Here is a 19,128-nt window from a genome sequence, read left to right on the forward strand (position 1 = left end):
AATCGTGATCTCACTTTGCAGCTAAAGAGACCCACCGTTTGCACGCATGAGGCGCTAAGACTATACTGAACTCGTAGCCATGGAGAACGGACCCGTCACTGACGGTAGAACCTTGGACACATGTTAAACTACAGAGATCTCAAAGTATCCATGGATGAATTTTGCTTCATCGCATGAAGAAAAATGGCCAAAGTCGCAAGGTCTGGACCTGGCACTTCCTGGTATAAGTGTCCGCTGTGCTTGATCAACGCCCTCTTTACTGCGCTCTTAGGGATGGTCAAAGGATCATAACATCTCTAAAGATCTGCATGAAAAAATAGAAAAATAAACAGAAGGTCTGAGAAAGAGCTCTGTGCATGTATGCGCTTCTGCTAGCCATCACATTGGCCCTTGACAAGGAAGTCAACACCATCCAGCTTTTGACAACCAACCACGCCGGTATCATTTAAAGCCTTCTCAATCGAGAGCAAATATATCAGCGATGTATATGGATTGGTGGGCGTATCTCGCTTCTCGTGACTAACGCTGTCAAATACCTAGTTCCCACGTCGGAGATCTCTGCGGCAGACCTTGCTGGGCGTGCGCTGACTCTGTGTCTCGAGTAAATTACAAAATTATGATTTCCCACCTGTTCCGTAGGGATTTTGGAACATTTCTAGCCTGACACAGATTGCAGGCTACAGGTCGCTTTGCGACGCCACATTTCGTATTCCGGTGCCTCAAAGGGAAGACACAAGCGACCAGAATCATTCTACAGTAGATACATTGGTGAAACCTGTCCTCATTGTGCGATTATATTCCTATGATACAGAAAGTTTTACCAGATTTCAAGTTCCTGGCTCGCTACCGTCGATCGCTTCGATAGACACGCCCTGAGCCGCTCCTGTAGATCCCGAATGATGAGTCGATGGATATTTAAGATCGAGTTTTGCCCTTAGATTCCTGAGCCAATGTTTCCCAATTATGACAGAATCACGCGGAGATTTTAACCTCTGAGCTTCCAGTACATATTCCTTTGCTGCTATTTGTTTCTGAGTCTGGGCAAAAATGAGGGCGAATTTTGTATTTCGTACCGATACGAGACAGGACCCTGTAATCAAGTGACCAACCAATCATCCCCAAAAACCCCTCAATAATAGATCGACAATGCTATTTGAAGCATCCGCCATCCGTCGAATACGAGGAGTTTCTCAGCTGAGCGAAAAAATGAATCCTGAAGCAATTTGCTTTCAGTTGGTCGACATCAGTCAGTGAAGGCAACCGTCCCAAGCTTTTCCTGCTCGACGCAAAGCCTTGCGATCAGCCTGTGGTCATACGCCTGCTGCCTGATGGCTTGAAGACCAGCCATGATACATTGAGCAAGTTGGCCCATCCGCAAAGCACCTTCACACTTAACACTAAAACACTTCGTATCAAAGCGCACTGCTGCTTCAGAGAATACCATGTTCTGCTGCGCTACACACCTACACCGGCGTGTGGACAAACTAGTCTGAGGGTGCAGTCTGCGGACTCACTCTGACCTTGGTCGAGACGGATTCTGATCTGATTACGGTATCCACGACAGATGGTGACGTGACGTGCGACTTATGTACAAGTTTATGCAAGCCCAAATTTCGCAACATGAATGGGACTAGAATAGTTGAAAAGGCTGATCTTTGATGATTCAGAATCAATTTCGCCAAAGTCATTTTGACTAGCCCTTCTTCCGTAGTCCACACAGGACACAAAGCTCGGGTTTCAGAGTCGGCGCAATCATTCTATTTAGGACATAAACCTTCGGCATCCCAATCCTCACTACCAACACCAGTTCTTACAACGAACAGGTTTTCAGGGTCCCACTTCTGCTTGATTTTATAAAGACGCCCATAGTTGGAGCCCCAGAAGCTGTCCTGAAAATCTTTCTCATAACCGTCCGCCTCGTTGAGATAGCAACCACCTCCCGGTGCTGGGTCCAGCTTCTTGAGAATTGGAACCTCAACCTCAGTCAAATTCCGCTGAATTGCCTGCTGCTCCGCAACCGGTGTGTCAATGTCCCACCCACGGGCGATGATGAGATGGACTAGCGCACTTCGCCAGACAGGATGCAGTGCACTATCAACAACGTCGGCATTGGCCCAAACGGCTGGTCCAGCTACAACAAGACCCTGTATCGCATATTGGCCTAGAGTCGTGTTTCCCGGGTATACACGCAAGCTTCTCAGAGCATCTGTCACCTTTCCTGGTCCTTCGGCCGACTTCATGAAATCACGCGTCACGAGACGCGAGCCAAGGATAACGGATATGCCGACTGAGTCGGAACTCTCGAATTCGGCGGCGTACAAGGAGGATGATTTCGGGATATAGGTTGACGAATATGTGAAGGCTGCGCCGGTGAGGTTACCAAGCGTGTAGACTAGTGGTAGCATTAATTGGTCAACTGCAGCCTTGCTGGTTGCGTTCCCGAAGCCACCTTCCGCACTGATGGCAGATACATGGCCAAGTGTGGCATCGGGGTAATCCGGAATCAGCCAATAGTACAAGCTACCACCTGCCTCATTGAACTGAGGTAGAAACGAGTGGAAATATTTGACTGCGTTCCAGTACTCATCTGATTGAAACTCAGCACCGCCGGAGATGGAGATACTCACGAACGGAGCGTCTTCAAATGCCCGCACAGTCACAGAGGTGACGACACCCCAGGTTCCGCCACCACCTCCCCGGAGAGCCCAGAAGAGGTCTGAGTTTTGATAAGAGTTGGCAGTCAAATGTCTCCCCTGCATGATCAGTTAGCGCTGATTACTAAATCTTGCTATGACCACTTACATCCGCAACAACCACAGTGAATTCCAGGGCATTGTCAGAGGCCATGCCATGAATACCAGCAAGAAGGGAGTGACCTCCTCCCTGGATATATCCCCCAGTAACACCTACTCCATGTGCCGAACCACCGACGACCATAATATCATTCTCGGCCAGCCATGTGTACATGTCGTACAGCTGAACACCAGCGCCGAGGGTGACTGCAAGACCCACACCGCCATCTGCACTATTACAACCGACAGGCTTGAAGTTTGTGTGCTTAGTCTTATTTACAATTAGGTGTGTGTTAATCTGCAGCGACTCCGGAGCAACAGATCGTCCTGCATGATTGTGACCACTGTTCCGAATAGCCACCCGCAAATTATGCTTCCGGGCAAATTTCACACCGGCTTGGATGTCTTCTACAGACTCAGCCTGGACGGTATAAAGAGATATCCGTCCCTGGCCACATGGAATCGACTTCTTTGAGTCGATGTAGCAAGACTGGTTTTGTTCAGGCCATGCCTCCCAGTTTGGCCATTCCACAGCTCCTGTAAATTATTCGTAAGCTTATTTTCATTGCAATTATCAGGTGTGAATTTGTATGTTGAGGGCGCATACCGGGCTGGTCTGCCCTCCAGATGGAGTCATACTCGTTTTCTTGCGCGACAGCGCACGCTGCAGAATTATACGCGGATCCATGACAGACGGCTCCTACTGGCCTAAGTGCATGCACATGGCCATTGGTCGTTCGATTCAAGCTTTGCCATTCCGCATGAGAAGGCCAGCAGGATTCCGAGGGGAGGCATCGACAGGTCCTTGCAGACACCGCCACACCCGCAGAGGCAAGAAGGGAAAACAAGAGAGTATGGGAACGCATTGTGACCTGCCTAAGCCTTGCCATATAATTTCAAGAAAGAAGCGACGCAAATGACGATCTCCCAGATATTGAGAGAACAATATGCGAAGACTACATCATCAGAGTAGAGGCAATTTAGCCTTTATATAATACAATAATCCCGCACCGACGTCCACGAATGCATCAATAGGGGGCACCATGTATGTGCGCAAGTTAGACGACGTGCTGAGGGGCCTTGGCACAATGAAACGAGTTCCTTCAGAGTAGGAAGAGACCAATCGCTCTCCAATCACATCGCTCCGCACGGCTATATACTCGGTATTCAGATGGAAAGACCGACAGCTGTCCTGTGCGCGCTTTTTAATACACTAAACCGCAAAGAAAGCATCAATGCGAGCCTTGGGCATTCCTGGCCATTCATAAGGGTGCATTGATGCAAAATTTGACAAGGTGCATGCCGAATCTCCGTTCAAGACAAGGGCGGCCCCGGGGGCTAAGTGGTTAGGTGTCCCGTCCACAAGAGATTCTGACAGGCCCATGCACCACAGTGTTTGCAACAGATCATTTAGACCGGCTGTATGCGGATGACAAAATTCTGTAATGTCATAAAATCTGCGTGAGAGCATTTAGATTTCTTGGGTTTGTAGGTCTTTCAAGCTTGCTTCCAAGGCTGTCAACCATAATCAGTTGGAAGCTTATTATTTCTATACATGACCTAGCGCATCCTTCAGGAGGAAGGCTGGGCAAGAATAATGCAACACAGCCTGGTCATGTGTCGGATGGCAATATCCTTTCTGGGTGACTTTCAATGCCGAGTTAAGGCCACCAATATGCAGGGAAGGTGGTCTAACTACCTTTGGATGTCTGCACAGTTCAGCGTCCTTATGCAGTTCCATAATCATCCAACTCAGGCTATCGATTAGCGAAAGTTGGAATGCATGCTTTTAGGAAAAACCACGATATCAGTTGAAGTTTGTGTATTGCACAGAAAAGAGCTACCTCCATGTATGTTCATTGCGAGGGGTGTATGCATTGAAAAAGCAGAAAAGCATTACCATCATTAGTACAGTACAGACTTGAAGCCCCACGGGGTGTTGCAATTATTCCCTCGCCAAGCTGTGCATGTATCTAGCCCTGCACTTTGATGATGCTGGGGGGCCCCCAAAGCAGATTTGTTCCACTTGCCCAGTACCAAGACTCCATATTCCAGAACTCCAATATTCGTGAACAAAAAATGAACCATACTCCACGGCTAAATGCAGTCAGTGCTATGTGGGGCTATCGAGGCTTTGAGCCCAATTGCATAAGTTCGCCAAACGAGTCCCCACACCCCCGTGTGAAGACATCTTCCAGGTAATCCGCGGTGTCGTCGCGGAAGGAACTTCCTAGCGACGCGATAGAGTTTGCAGTGTTCTTCGAGTGGTTACTTGGGGGCGTTTGCAATAATGCAGGGTTGAGGGGAGGAGACTGTGTTTCGCGATGACTTGCTTGTGTAGTTGCAGCCGCTTCGGCTTCATTCAGGATATCCTCGTCATAAAATGCCGAGCAGTCGGAAAATTCGTCCGTGTCCAATGTGTCTTTGCTCACGTCCAGGCCTGGATCCTGGAAGTCGGGATCCCTTGAGGTAGCTGCACTCTCAAGAACAGGTAATTCTGGCTCGGGTTCTTCTCCCAGGTCATCGAAGCAATCTGAGTCCGGTTCGGTATCCCCAAATTGACTATCAAGCTCTGTGACTCCATTTTCATTACCGGGTTCAGGCTCAGCAATTACAGGCCCAGTAATTAAAGGGTCAGGTGCATGCTCGTTTGGAGGCTCGAGTGGAGGCTCGGATGAGGGTTCGGGCGTAGGTTCGTGTGGGGTTTCAGGCGAAAGAAGAGGCGAAGGTTCAGGTGTTGATTCTTTGGCTGAGTCTGGTTCCGGCTCCTCAGATGGAGAAGGCTTCTTCGCAGAGAACAGGAACTTTGAGAGCAGGGGCTGGCTGGCCGGGATCTTGCCCGCGTTAGGGTCAGGTAAGCCTTGTCGTCTAGCCTCTTCACGGGCCTTCGCATCAGCCTCAGCTTTCTTCTTTTTGTTTGCAATGCGCTTCTTGTCCTTTTCACGGAGCTCTTTCGCTCGCTTCTCCTTTTCCTCCTCGCGTTCGATGCGCTTCAGTTCCTCGGCGGTGAATTTGAACCGTTTGTTGCTGCGCTGGTATCGGCGTCGCACGGTGCTGGATTTCTCGAGGATGATACGAGGCCGATCTGCTGGCATTTTGGAAGCGACCGTCGCGTGCGACTGCCTGGCATAATTCCACTCATGGGGGACGGATGTCGATTATTGAAAGTGGTGCGTCATAATCGTTTGTTACGGGGTTTTGTTGGCGGCGATACGTTGTGCCGATCAACAGATTTCCTAATCTGGCGAGTTACACCGCGTTCTGATTGCTCCGCCGCTTGAAAATGGAGAATGATGAGATGTGATTTTTGGAAGATCAACCTCCATTAGAGAGGTAATTCTCATTATAATAATCCTAAATCATAGAGAATATATTCTAACGCCGGAGTTCTTGATCCTTGTCTGAAACTCTCACTTGCACACCAACACACCAAGTGTCTTGCAGCGTTGATCATAAAGCCCTCTTGCTTAGATCGAAGTCTAAACCCGAGGTAGGCAGGCCACATGGTTCTCAATGTTACACAATGCTTTGCAGCGATCGCAAACTCCCTGTCAGTCATTTCCCTTTCGGTTCCTTTTTTTTTTTTTTTTTTTTTTTGGTTCACTTATCTACCCCTCGACGCTTACTGAAAATCCATTTAAATCTTGCAGTCCCGGACAGGGTCCCAGCACACAGGCGCATACGAGTTCAATTTCAGACTAGCCATGTCCTCTGGGGAAAGCTCAAAATCAAAGACCTGCGCATTCTCTTGGATACGCGAATCTGTCACTGACTTCGGCAAAGGCACATATCCCTACGTAATAACGACGTCAGTCACTTCGCCTTCGCTCAGCATCAGAATAACATACCTTTTGCAGGCTCCAGCGAACCAGAATCTGAGCAGGAGTCTTTCCGTGCTTCTTGGCAAGGGTCTGCAAAACATTTTCTTTCATGCGCGTAGCTTGCACAAGAGGCGAGTACGCCTCAACAACCACGTTGCGCTTTTGCAACCATTCGGCGACATCATCGCGAGGACACCAAGGGTGAATCTCATACTGGCCAACAGAAATTTGACCGCCACCACCAGACTGAATGTATGCCTCAAGCTCCTCCAGCTGTGGAATGCCGAAATTAGAGACTCCCAGGGATCTGATCTTGCCAGCCTTCTGGGCTTCGACCAGAGCGCGCCAAGTACCCAGGCGGGCTTCTTTACCGCCATAGGGTGCGTGGATTAACATGCTAATAATGTATCAGTATGCGTCTAGCGCCATTCCGAGAATAAAGGATACTAACAGATCAATGTAGCCAAGATCAGCAGCCGCGACACTTTCTTCGATGGCCTGCTTTGCTTTCTCATAGCCCATGCATGTTCTTGGAACCTTGCTTGTGTAGAAGATCTGCGATCGGTCCAGTCCTGACTTGCGGATGGCTGAAGCGCTTTCTTTCTCATTGCCGTAAACTTTTGCGCTGTCCACCTATACAAATAGTCAATAACAAGGACCAGTAGTCAGTCAGCATTTATGACTTACATGGCGGTATCCCAGCTCGAGAGCTTTGAGCGTCACCTTCTCGGTAACATCGGAAGGTCTGTATTACCATATCAGTCAGCAGTCAAGATCGGAAACCCGAATCTACATATTGAGGTCATACGTCTGGTAAACCTAGATTGGAGTGACGATATTAGATTCTATCAGATCTTAAAAGCAAAGTGAGACATACACCGAAGCCGACCACGGGGATCTCATATCCCGACACCATTTTGCGGGTTGATTGAAGTGAAAGACCAGCCATTGTTAATATTGTAAAAGTTCAGTTGACCGAAGATATCAAGAAGCCAAAGATGTTGGAAAGAGTAAGAAATAAAGTGAGTTGAAGAAGGTAGATGCGGAGAAGAGGTCGAAGAGTCACTGATTGATAACACGGACCACTCGGTTCCATAATTTCCGTGCGTTTCCATGGCCAAGCTCGTTTGGGGAAATTTGTCAAGCGGGGAGCGGATTAAGCCGATCACAGATCAGTGGAATTGGATTCTGCAGACTTTGTAGACATGGATCTGGTAACTAACTTAATTGCCATGTATAATGTACCCATTGACCCAGTCCCCGTTGAGCTCACTAGTTGACCCGATGTCCGTCGCTCTTCAACTCTTCTTTGTCAAAAGCGATGTGGCTAGATGAGACCAATGGCACTCTGAAAGAGATTTCTAGGACACTTCTAGGTTTGTCACAAAATTCCCATTATCAATGAGTTTTTCAAAACAAAAAAAAACTCACTTTTGATTGTGGCCAAATTTCTCATAAGTAGTTCTCAATGACGTAGTTTGGCTGCAGATGGGAGAGCGAGGCACCTTGGGCAAATTAAGCGCCTTTTAGATGGGAACCCAAATTAGTCCTTCCAATATTCGAGTATACTTTATGCGAAATCACTTAGAACATCCCATGTGAGCGTCTTTCGCTGTGTAGAGCATATCAACATCCATTTATAGAGCTGCGCTGCCTCATCACCTTAGCGGTGACTCGTGGCAGTATTGTGCGGGGCAGCAAGGCGCGATTCAGGATAACAATTCTTGACTATTGACGTATTCCAGATCCGAGTGAAGTCCTCTCATAACCATGCGTCTTGTCAAGAACAAGATTGAGCACGATGGCTCCGGCACCGTCACATTGTTCCCCGAGGAGCCCGAAGACATGGTACGAGAATCCCATCAACAATCATGAATCCACAGACACCAAGCTCATTCGGTCCAATTTAGTGGCACGCATACAACCTTATTCGACCCGGAGACCTTCTACGCGCAAGTGCTATCCGCCGAGTCACCTCAACCCAAGACACTGGATCGACGTCATCCGCACGAGTACATTTAAACCTTGAAATCCGGGTGAAGAACCTTGATTTCGATCCCCAGAGCTCGCAACTTCATGTCTCAGGTCAGATTGTGAATGAGACTGCGCATACCAAGATCGGACAATTCCACACCCTTGACTTGGAATTGAATCGCAACTTCACGTTAGAAAAAGATGTCGGCTCGGATGGTGAGGGTGTTGGGTGGGATAGCATTGCGGTCGAAATGCTTAAGGACGCCGTGGATGAGGGTGGGAAACGTCGTGCAGAGGCAGTCGCCGTTGTGATGCAGGAGGGATTGGCACATATCTGCTTTATTGGCCAGTTCCAGACAATATTAAAGCAGAAAATTGAGATGTCTGTACCGAGGAAACGGCAGGGTGGAGGAGATCATGATAAAGTAAGTAGCGGCACAATCTTCGCTTCGGCAAAAAATCTAATATCAAATAGGGCATGGGCAAGTTCTACCGCGTCACACTCGAAACACTCCTCCGACAGATGGAGTTCAATACCAGCATTACATCCGGCTCAAACAATGAGACTGTGAGACCTATTCTACTAGCTTCACCCGGATTCGTCGCGGCGGGATTTCACAAATACATTCAAACAGAAGCAACAACAACACCCGCTCTCAGAAGACTCCTATCTAGTGTCGTGGTTGTGCATTCGGCATCAGGATATATGAACTCTTTATCCGAGGTTCTCCAGTCCCCAGCTGTGAAGACACTTTTGGCCGATACAAAGTACGCGCGCGAGACCAAATTAATGGACGATTTCTTGGATCAATTGCGCAAAGAGACGAACAAGGCTACATACGGTCCACGTGAGGTCGAGTCAGCGGTTGATCAGGGCGCTGTGGGCCGTGGCGGTGGAGTATTAATCATGTCCAACCGGTTGTTCAGATCGCAAAATATCGGGGAACGGAAACGATGGGTCGGACTCGTAGATCGGGTTCGTGATGTGGAGGGTGGTGAGGTGCGAATTCTCAGTTCCGATCATGAGAGTGGAAAGCGCCTTGAGGGACTTGGAGGTATCGCGGCGCTTTTGACATTCCCTATTTGTGATGAAGGTTTCGATTCCGACGACGATGCCTAAATGCCAATTATGAGATGAAAAATAGAATTTGATGAATCTTATGAAGCCCTATTAGTCGCAAAACCTATACCCATAATTAACAGAATGGATATCTCATCCGACCGTCACCTATCATACGAAGCATGCAGCAAAACTCAAGCTAAGCAATACCAGCAAGATAGTCCGCCCTCAAATAGAACCATCAGCTCATAATCCGAACATAGAGACATGCACCCAGACCCTAGCTACACAAAATTCAGAGCCCAGAACTCTGCAATGTAACACCGAGCCCAACTCGACTTTGAGGCGAAATTCTAAATGAAGAAACATGGGGCAATAAATGACCCGAACTAAGAGGTTAGTGATATGCATGGCCCCGATAGGTCCTAAATAGATGAAACATGAATCCCACCTTAAATATACTTAGAAACAAACTCTTAACGATCTTATTCGTTGGGGGCTGAAACTTGCCACTAGCTTAAGGTACGTCAGGTGGGTCTAGTTCTCGGTAGATCAATGCATGATGTTATGTAGCTAGTAACCTAGTAAGGTACCTAAGTATAGATCTACCGAGGTAGTTCCAAGGTTGACATGTACTGGTCAGTCTGGCCTTTACTAAATGCTAGTATTCTCTTATGAAACACCTAAGAAATTGTGATATGGATACAGGTCCCAAGGTTTCCGAAATATCGTATGAAGTTCAGTATATGACAATGTAACGCTAATCTCATGCAATGATGCAATGCTAAATGAGCATGTCTGAAACAGATATGTAAGACATGGAAATGCTGTATAAAATGCACAACAAAATGACGCTTGAATGTTGGGAAATGTATGCACGTTATTCCGGATCCAATGATTGAACCCGCGCTCGTTTTCTTGATTTTGGCTTTAGGGAGCGAGGAGGATCGGTCATGGCTGATGGTGAGGCACTGCCCATATTCCGATAATATTGTTTCACGTCTATTACCCGTAATTGAAGTTTGCATTGGTCGGGCGTATAATCTTTCGAAGCACCAAGTTCTTTCATCTAAAGCAAACAGTAAATAGTCAGTACTGATCCAAGTTCAACGCATCACAAGCGGTACTTTGATCGGATACCATGCAACGCATCTTTGCTTTTTCAGTGTAATTAGGACCTAGCTTACCTTATCTGCAATAAATCGAAACTTTTCCTTCTCCCACATCGCACTAGCGTTGATAAGAAGCTGGACCTGCACACATAATCAGTACACAATCCACATAAAACAAACATCACCCCTACCTCAGGGTCTGAAATTTGGCTCACGTACTCACATCGTGATCTTCCCAGTGCGTATTCCGTTGCTCGCGCCTCCTTTTCAATCGCATCTGCAATCTCGACTCCGATGCATCCTTGTCGAACCTTTCCCGATACAATTCCCGCACAACTTTCCACGCCGTATTTTGCTCGCGCAATTCCTCTACAAACATGTCTTCCGCTTCGGCCTGTGGGTCCCGTCGGCCCCTACCGGGGGCCCGTGGTCGGGGGTAAAGCTGTGGTGGGGGCCGGGGATTTAATCGCTCACGTTCCATACGCTCTATTCCCTCCGGGTGGGGCAGGATATTGATTGGTGTATCCCGAGAAGGCGTGTGAGATCTTGATTGGGACGGCGCGCGTCTCTTGCGCCTAGGTGCCGGGATATGCGCTTGCGTTTGCGAATGCATTTGCGGCGACATGCTGGAGGTGTAGGTGGGCAGACCATACTCGAGTTGTTGGAGCTCATCTGGGGCGTAGATGTAGGACGTATTTAGGGTTGGTGCTGAGACGGGGAAGTCTGTGGGAAATGGTGCGGTGATTCCCAGGCCTTGTGGGGCTATGGAATTGTTGATGTATTGGTATTCTGGGGCATATTCTGAGTGATGGCTCAATGCGGGACTCGGCCGCATTGAGCTATCGGGGAGACTGACTGGGGTCAGGAGTGCGGATGGGCCTATTGGTTCTGTGCAGTAGGCATTTGCACCTAGGTAGGCCTGGAATTCGGGCTAAAGATAGCACTGTTAGCTTGGGGACGTGGGTCTTGATGGAGGCTATTGGCCCCGGGGGCCAATGGTAGGGGGCGGCGTACTGTCTCGACCCCGGTCCAGTCGGGTCCAACGTCATAGTACATTGGTAGCTCCTCTGGTGAACAGCTGATGTCGGACATGATGCTCGCACGATGGCCAGGTAGAACCATGTATGACTTCTAGAAGGTTGTGGCGTGTGGTGGACTTGATTGGAACCAGAAGCGATGGTGGCAACGATATGAAACACGGATCAGGGTCTTGGTGCAGCAGATTGGGAGCACGGCGGTTGATAGAGACTGGTGGTTGGAAGCGGCTAGTAGATGAAACCAACAAAAATGGGCATGCGGCAGCTTGTCAGAATAGCTTCAGGAAGAGCTGAAGAAATGATTTCTTTATAGATGAAGAACCAGATGAAGAATCCAGGTACAGGTGGGGGTCGAAGGATTATGATATAGATCCAAAGACTGCTCTCGCAACTGCATTGGAGAAATCAATATCACAGCCCACGTTGGAATGCCTTGCAAGGCAGGATAAACAAACGTTCTTGCGTGGTGAACTATAGGCTCAGAGTGCACCAGAAAGCAAGGACTAGTAACGCCGATGACCGCCGTGCTGCATTAGAACCGCTCGGGGAAAGAAATGTGTAGACACGTCGAGGGCCTATATTTAAGCGCCTTGTGATTCAATCCCGATTTCTTGATATTGAGCATTTCCGCCCCCATCCTTCCCACACCCCCGGGAACGGAGCAGGATTTGCTGAAGAACGACCATAGGGCCAAAATGAGGAAAATGCAACGGTGAAGGGATTTTAGAGCAAGGGAGAAAAAAATAACATCATAGGGAATCAAAATAGAACCAACTAATCCAAGGTCTATGGGCCAGGGTGGATTGACTAAGGCAAAGGGCCGAAATCTACGGGATTTGATTGATTATCGGGGCTGGGAAATTAATAATCGCAAATCGGTTTAGTGGATATAGTGTTAGTTGTACCTACAGTATTGAGCGTCAGCTCGCCTACCCATCCACTAGGTTCCAAGTTTGCAGGGATTCGCATCAGTATACTTAACTCCCCTTTCGCCCCCGTTCTGCACAATTCCTAGCTGCAGCGGGATTTATCCTTAAATCCAGAATTTATCATCCCTGAAGTTTGACCCGTCAAGGCTGAATCCTTCATTAATTGACAATCTGCCTTGGAGCTGGATCTAAGAATTCCTGGATGATACCCTAATTCCACCCCCAACAAACCCATGTCTCCTCCTGGGCTTGATGTCAATTCCCCACTGTTACACTGTATACTGGGAAATGAGAATTTAATAGAAGGCCAAGCACAATTGGGGTCCACGTCCATCTGTGTCTCATCGAAAGGAATTGAAGAAAAAGGAACGAAAGAAAAAAAAAAGTACTGGGGCTGATGAAAAAGGAGATTATCGCCGGCGGCTCTTGACTGGACGAATGCCGGGGTCCGTGAGGCTGAAAGGCTACCCGCGCGCCGCAAGCTTTTTGCTCCGGAGAATTCTTGGCCCATGGTTAAGCGCCCACGAGGAGACCCTAGAACTTAATGTGCTTTTCCCGAATCTTCTTTCACACCGTGCATTGCTCTATAGCCGCAAGGCGGATTATTCGGGCCATGTTCTCCTTTTCGTGGCGCGGGCTTGGCTTGGCATCTCTCCCGAGCCCCACAATGAGGTCCCTGGTCCTACGTGGAGAGGCTATTAAGCGCCCGAGATCTGACCTGTTGTAGAGAGTCCAGATGAGGTGCTTATGACGAGTTCAAATGAGGGGAGGTTGATAGAGGGGTAATAACCGCAAGGTGGCATTTCCTGGGATGTGACTCTTTGTTTTGCTGTCGGGTGTAGATCTAGCCCCGACGTGATGCGTAGAGACTAGAGTAGTGATTTCCAAGTATAGTAGCCCCGGATGATCTGGGGGGCCTCATACTTATCCGCTTCATACTCATCCCTGCAGCAGTGCAGAGCTGCAGGCACATTAGCGTGGTTGTAAAGGGGCTCTTTTCTGCTGGACCTGTCAATATGCGAGGGAATGTACCGCAAGTCACTGGGGCTGGAAAGATTCTCAACCTCACGTCTCTTCGGACAGCCCGATTGGCGGTATCTAAAGTAGACCGGGGAGGTCGGCGAAACTTCATAGGCGTAAATACCATGCTCGTTGTTACATTGAGGTGCAAGGCAGACTAGACTTTGGGGCTTTTTCTCATGGTTTTTACAATACTGCTTGTGTTTGTGCCTTGTGAATTTGCATTGGTAAACAAACTCGCTCCCGAAAGATGAAAATTAAACAAAAAAAAAAAAAAAATGGACGCTCTTCATAACGTCAAAAAGCCCAGTACCAGGGACTGCCCTTGTTCATCATTTTCCTCCTAACATGATCTTCAAACTTGTGATATATCAAGTAATCTTCCATGGCCATCATGTGTATCATGCAGTGGTCTGGTGGCGCGAACTAGAGAGATCATGATCATCCTCGTCAGAACCATCATCCCCCAGAACTCCCTCAAAATCATCAGGGTTTTGGATATTCCCGTGGGTCTGGTGGTGATCGAGCGTGTCATCCGCAGCAATGGAGACACCACGGGCGCCCCAACGATTGTTGCTGCCTCGATTTTCATCTCCTTCCGCATCCTCTCTAAGACCCTGTTCCTCATCGCTAGAGCCGCGCACCCCGCGAAGGTTGAGAACACGATTGACCAGCCAGCTCTTGCGGAGATCCTCCGAATCAACCACTCCACCGTTGCGGAGCTTCACTCGCTGGCGCGAGTAATAAACCCATGCAAAGTCAACGTAGAAAGCGGTCTGTACAAGCCCGAAAACAAGCGCAATCGGATCCCAGCTCGGCGGATTGCCGAATCCGCGAACGAGCCAATTCAAAATGTAGAATGCCCGGTAAGATCCCAAAGCACCGAGGTAGTAGGAGTCAATCACGGTGGGGACAGTGGTTTGGCGCAGGAGTAGTAGCTGCGGCAATACGCAAACCGATTCGAGGATGATAGAGAAAGACCAGCAAAGCTGTCCTCGACGATTAGTATCTTATAGCGACGTAGAAATCGAGACATGTCTTACCTCTAGAAACCAAGGCGGAGGGAATCCCCCCTCCAGGATAGCGATCGCAATCGGCGCCAGCACCAAAGATCCAGCCACCGAGTAGATCCCAAGCTTCCATGCTCGTTCTGTTTCTCGTGTCCGAGGGAAGACCTTCATCATGATGAACACAAGATAGAAAGATGAGCTGAGGTAAAAGAGCTTGAAGAGAATATTCCACAGTGACGCTCCATGGCTAAATGCCCATGACGAGGGCTTCAATATATCCAGGTATCGTGCCACAAACACAACCGCATAGAGCCCTTGGGTGAGGAGCGAAACGCCTATCAAGAAGCCAGGTGTTAGAAAGCGGTCGCAGAATTCCTGTCCCGAATACCCAGATCACATACCCTCAGCACTTTTGTTCCGGTGAATTGCCCAGATCAGGATACATATCGAAGCCAGGTGGGATATGTCCGCCAGATAGCGAAACACGTTCCACCCCATGGCTGGTAGAATGGGTCGGCTGCGGGAAGAAAAGTGGGGATGATTTGACGCGTTGGCCAAAAGAATATGGGTAAGTGATTATGCCTAACTTGAAGGCGGTCGTGATGGTGGGTATCGCAGTTGAAGAAGTGGTGTTCACGAAGGCTGCACTTTCCCCCTGCCTACACTGGAGCCTTGCATGGGGAAGGAAGCTGAGCTCCTTCTCAGCGATCCGAGCTTGGGCCGCGTGTCCTCACGTGATCTATGATGTCAAGAGACTGTGTAGATCACGTGTTGCTTTTAGCATCAAGACACAGACTTGATTTTGCTTCGTTTCGAGCTTGCTGCCTCGAGGTATAGTATCATTGTAGCTCTTGGGTGAAGTTTCTGTTGATCACATAGAAGGTATGCTGTATTCAAACATGCTCAGGTGGCCGATCGAGACATTTCCATTTCAGGGATCTTAATCCAATTCTGGCCTGATATCGCAATCAGAATTTTATGAGCGGAGGGTAGTGCAGTCTGAGAAAATGTAAAAGTAGCCCTTTTTTCAGTTAAATATGCTGCTCGCCTTCTCGCCGGTCCCATCTTTTGGGTTTCAAGAGGAGGCAGTGAAGCATCGCAAGAGAAATGATGCTCAATCAATCGATGCAATCCGGCCGGTCTGATTAAATGTCTTTGCGGATGGAATAATTGCTTTCCTGGTTCAAAAACCTCATCAAGATTCATTTTGGTGGACTTCTTCGTAGGCGTTCGGTAGTCTCTTCAACGGCCCTTCTGGTGGCCTCGTTTATCTGCTCTTTGATCTCCTTCTGATGTTCAGCTTGATTTTCTGTATAATTTCCTCCTTAATGACTCTATCATCATTGCGCAAGTACCATCAAAGTGTATAAATTTGGCCCTGAAAGCGGTATCAGACGACCTCGGGAGTGGGGGATGTATTGCGTGGAAATGAAGATGAAGAACATAAGAGTAGAAAGGTAATACATGAAATTCCAATTATCTTGCCCTTTATAAAGCTGGTAAATGGGCTTGACTGATTAGTTTCCATTCATAATGATCAGGCAATCCGCTTTTCTGATAAATATTCAGGAATGTAAAACGGACATTTGTTTGCATTTCCGCCATGGTCAAGGGTAATAAACACCGCGATAAAACTGAATCGATTTCATAAATCTCAGGATACAGACAATCCGATTCCTTCCAGGTTTAAGGGTAAAGATAACACCCGGTCCCTTGATCCCTGTAAAATTTCCTGGGAAACAATCATCAAAGATCATTTTATCTGAGAGTTGACATTCAGCAAGCTTCGGATCTAACACTGTGTGGTTCTTGTCAGAGATTTTCTCAAGCACTTTACGGCGCACAGTTTTGCTCCGTTGGATTTGCTTTAACTTCAAGGCCCCAGCCTCTCACCGGGTGTTCAACTGGATTGATGTCATCACAGCTATGATTTCTAAGCCTATGACAATCGACATCTGAGTGGTGGCTCTAGGTCACGAAAGAGACTCACAGGTGCTCTTTGAGCCGCTTTAGCTTGCACAGTATTTACGTGGGTACGACTTTCCGAAACTGGCGTGCAGGGCTGCATATTTGTGCTCGGCGGACCAGTGAGATCCAATGATGAATGGCACAATTATCAGTGTCTGACTAAATGCTTGGCTACAGCATCCACTATCTCACGAGTCCGCCTTTGTTAAATGCTAAAGGCTCTTAGATATACTTATGTAGGTCGACCCAAATGACACTAAAACAATTGCAAAAAGAGGCAATATAATCAATATAACAAGCCTGACTCGAAGTAAAACTTGAACGTGTCCCAGCTTGTCCTGAATGCTCTTGTGAGCAAGATTAGGGACTTTGAGTTTTGCTGCATGAAAGATCGACAGTTACACACGTCGATATAAGCCGCATGTGGAGGGCCTCGAGAAACACCCGAGCCAATGAACTGGGATACTTATCGTGGTACATGTGGATAAGGAGGCGTCATCTTAATTCCGAATATAAAGTATCAGAATGGACATCACGCTATGCAAGGGTCTATGCTACGGATATTTTCAGGCCCGCCGCGGCTCTTGTTAAGATACTCAAGGTGACATCTGGGCAGTCTTGTCATTATCATATTGATAGGTGGCGAGTTGTCTGCCCAGGTGCGCTATATCCCTAATTTTCAAGCACCTTCCAATATGTCGATATTCACCACTGGTGCCTGGTCATTTTCATAAAAACAGCGACTTTCCAAGCCTGGGCCTTGGGAACCGGTGCCACATTCAAGAATACGGTTTAGCCTTACGGGATAAGCGCGGGTATATCAGCGACCACTCATACTTCCTCCGTACCCAAATCGTCCTCACATGCACAACATATCATTTCCACGACTAGGGTGCCCATGCCGAATCCATGGGTAATCCACCCGTATCTGAGGCAGCGATACATCAGATTCCAATTCTGACGCCCACGTCTCAAACCAACAAGGCATGCGAGTTCCTATCGACATCTACGCATCTTTTCTCTTCCATTCGGCAAAGCGAGATGCGTCACTAGTGGTCCCTTTGTAAAGTATACGGCCAATACGGAGTATTCATAACTCTGGGTATCAGGAATTGATACCGGCTTTCGCCGCATGCCAATAAACACAACCCGCGGTGCACAAGAGATCTAACGACACCGGTTTGGTGAGGATACTACGTACCCCCCTCATTTCCATGGTTCAATGTACATTGACCCGCATCTGACTTAGGTGGCTGTATTAGCTTCGGCAATTCTACCTCCATCATCCACCTACCTCCACCGCCAAGACATCTGGCACTTCGATATATCTTCCAGGGGAAACCCGATAGTGGCTTGGTTGGGCTTCACAGTGGTGAGCCTTGGACTATGGGCGAGGATTCAAGATATCTCCTTGATTTCAGCCATCTCCACGGTATGATCGATCGGTTTTGGTGGATTTGGCATATTTTGATTTGCCGAATTGGCAGTATACGATTGCATGCACTGAGACGGTTTGAATCAGCCTGCTTCGCTGATATGACTCTATATATGACTATTTTATTTGGTATGCGAATGGCAATGAGCGAATTGGGATGAAAGACATGAGTGACTGACCTTTTTTGGTTCTTTTTATGCGTATTATTGGGGGTTGGTCACATTGGTACGTTTCAATTGAAAGATATTCTTTCGTTGATAGGGAGAGTATTATATCGCTTACGTGCCTGGTCCACTTTCGTGTGACTTGAATCATCATCCTATAACCAGTTTAGACGGTCCATGTTTGTCAAATCCGAAAGATGTAGATGTCGCACGATGGAGCCAAAATCAACATTCAGCCTATCAATGGATCCCAAAGCCGATGGCCTATCAAATTTGTTCTAATATTTTCACCTCGACGACTCCAACCCGGCTATATCAGAATTGATCGATAAGATGTCTTCTCTGTTTGATGAAGTATAGCCGGGGGGTGGATGGATTCCAACCCGGTGGTGTCTCCTCCCAGAGCTTCCCTTTCTGCAGAGGGCAAGCCACATTGTTTCGAGAAGATGCAGGATCCTGGATCATATCCCCCATGTCTGCGTGGGCCCCCGGGGACACGGGCCGTTGATTGGCACAAAGGGTGGAATTTCATTGCATCCTGCCAACCACCTCCAATGGTGGATCGGGCACTGCGTGCAAGACCATGTGTGTCCCTAAGGAACAGGAAATGTTATCTGTCTAAAGTATACATACCCGAAACTTGTTCTATGGTTCTTATTATTTTCGTTTATAAAGACTCGGGGGCCAATGGATCCCATTATCACATATAGTGTAGGTCGCATGCAAGTCAGAAGCACAAAAGAGGGGGAAACCAGCGATTACGCTGGCTGCACCCTCTAACGCTCCTGTGGCTTGAAACTAGGCCG

At 48.0% G+C, this 19,128-nt stretch overlaps 6 protein-coding genes across 6 annotated transcripts; 1 reads left to right on the plus strand and 5 right to left on the minus strand.

Annotated features, from left to right (window-relative positions):
- Positions 1-1,757: 1,757 nt before the first annotated feature.
- N7484_000416 (FAD-dependent oxidoreductase) lies at positions 1,758-3,658 on the minus strand (the record flags this gene model as incomplete). The annotated part of the gene is made up of 3 exons (XM_057110837.1): positions 1,758-2,753; positions 2,803-3,329; positions 3,400-3,658. The coding sequence occupies 3 exons, from the start codon at positions 3,656-3,658 to the stop codon at positions 1,758-1,760; spliced, it is 1,782 nt and encodes a 593-aa protein (XP_056978063.1).
- A 1,257-nt stretch (positions 3,659-4,915) lies between these two features.
- On the minus strand, positions 4,916-5,887 carry N7484_000417 (uncharacterized protein; the record flags this gene model as incomplete). Its single annotated transcript, XM_057110838.1, has 1 exon — positions 4,916-5,887. One exon carries the CDS (start codon positions 5,885-5,887, stop codon positions 4,916-4,918), a length of 972 nt encoding a protein of 323 aa, XP_056978064.1.
- A 542-nt stretch (positions 5,888-6,429) lies between these two features.
- N7484_000418 (aldo/keto reductase family protein) lies at positions 6,430-7,562 on the minus strand (the record flags this gene model as incomplete). Its single annotated transcript, XM_057110839.1, has 6 exons — positions 6,430-6,585; positions 6,641-7,010; positions 7,065-7,246; positions 7,301-7,358; positions 7,422-7,432; positions 7,491-7,562. The coding sequence occupies 6 exons, from the start codon at positions 7,560-7,562 to the stop codon at positions 6,430-6,432; spliced, it is 849 nt and encodes a 282-aa protein (XP_056978065.1).
- An 821-nt stretch (positions 7,563-8,383) lies between these two features.
- On the plus strand, positions 8,384-9,707 carry N7484_000419 (putative translation factor pelota; the record flags this gene model as incomplete). Its single annotated transcript, XM_057110840.1, has 3 exons — positions 8,384-8,461; positions 8,524-9,012; positions 9,063-9,707. The coding sequence occupies 3 exons, from the start codon at positions 8,384-8,386 to the stop codon at positions 9,705-9,707; spliced, it is 1,212 nt and encodes a 403-aa protein (XP_056978066.1).
- Positions 9,708-10,527: 820 nt separating this feature from the next.
- N7484_000420 (uncharacterized protein) lies at positions 10,528-11,851 on the minus strand (the record flags this gene model as incomplete). Its single annotated transcript, XM_057110841.1, has 4 exons — positions 10,528-10,716; positions 10,835-10,900; positions 10,983-11,690; positions 11,774-11,851. The coding sequence occupies 4 exons, from the start codon at positions 11,849-11,851 to the stop codon at positions 10,528-10,530; spliced, it is 1,041 nt and encodes a 346-aa protein (XP_056978067.1).
- A 2,295-nt stretch (positions 11,852-14,146) lies between these two features.
- N7484_000421 (ER lumen protein-retaining receptor) lies at positions 14,147-15,253 on the minus strand (the record flags this gene model as incomplete). The annotated part of the gene is made up of 3 exons (XM_057110842.1): positions 14,147-14,734; positions 14,789-15,090; positions 15,157-15,253. The coding sequence occupies 3 exons, from the start codon at positions 15,251-15,253 to the stop codon at positions 14,147-14,149; spliced, it is 987 nt and encodes a 328-aa protein (XP_056978068.1).
- Positions 15,254-19,128: the final 3,875 nt, after the last annotated feature.

This window comes from Penicillium longicatenatum, assembly GCF_028827895.1.
Source record: "Penicillium longicatenatum strain IBT 33135 chromosome Unknown contig_11_segment0_segment0, whole genome shotgun sequence".
NCBI lineage: Eukaryota > Fungi > Ascomycota > Eurotiomycetes > Eurotiales > Aspergillaceae > Penicillium > Penicillium longicatenatum.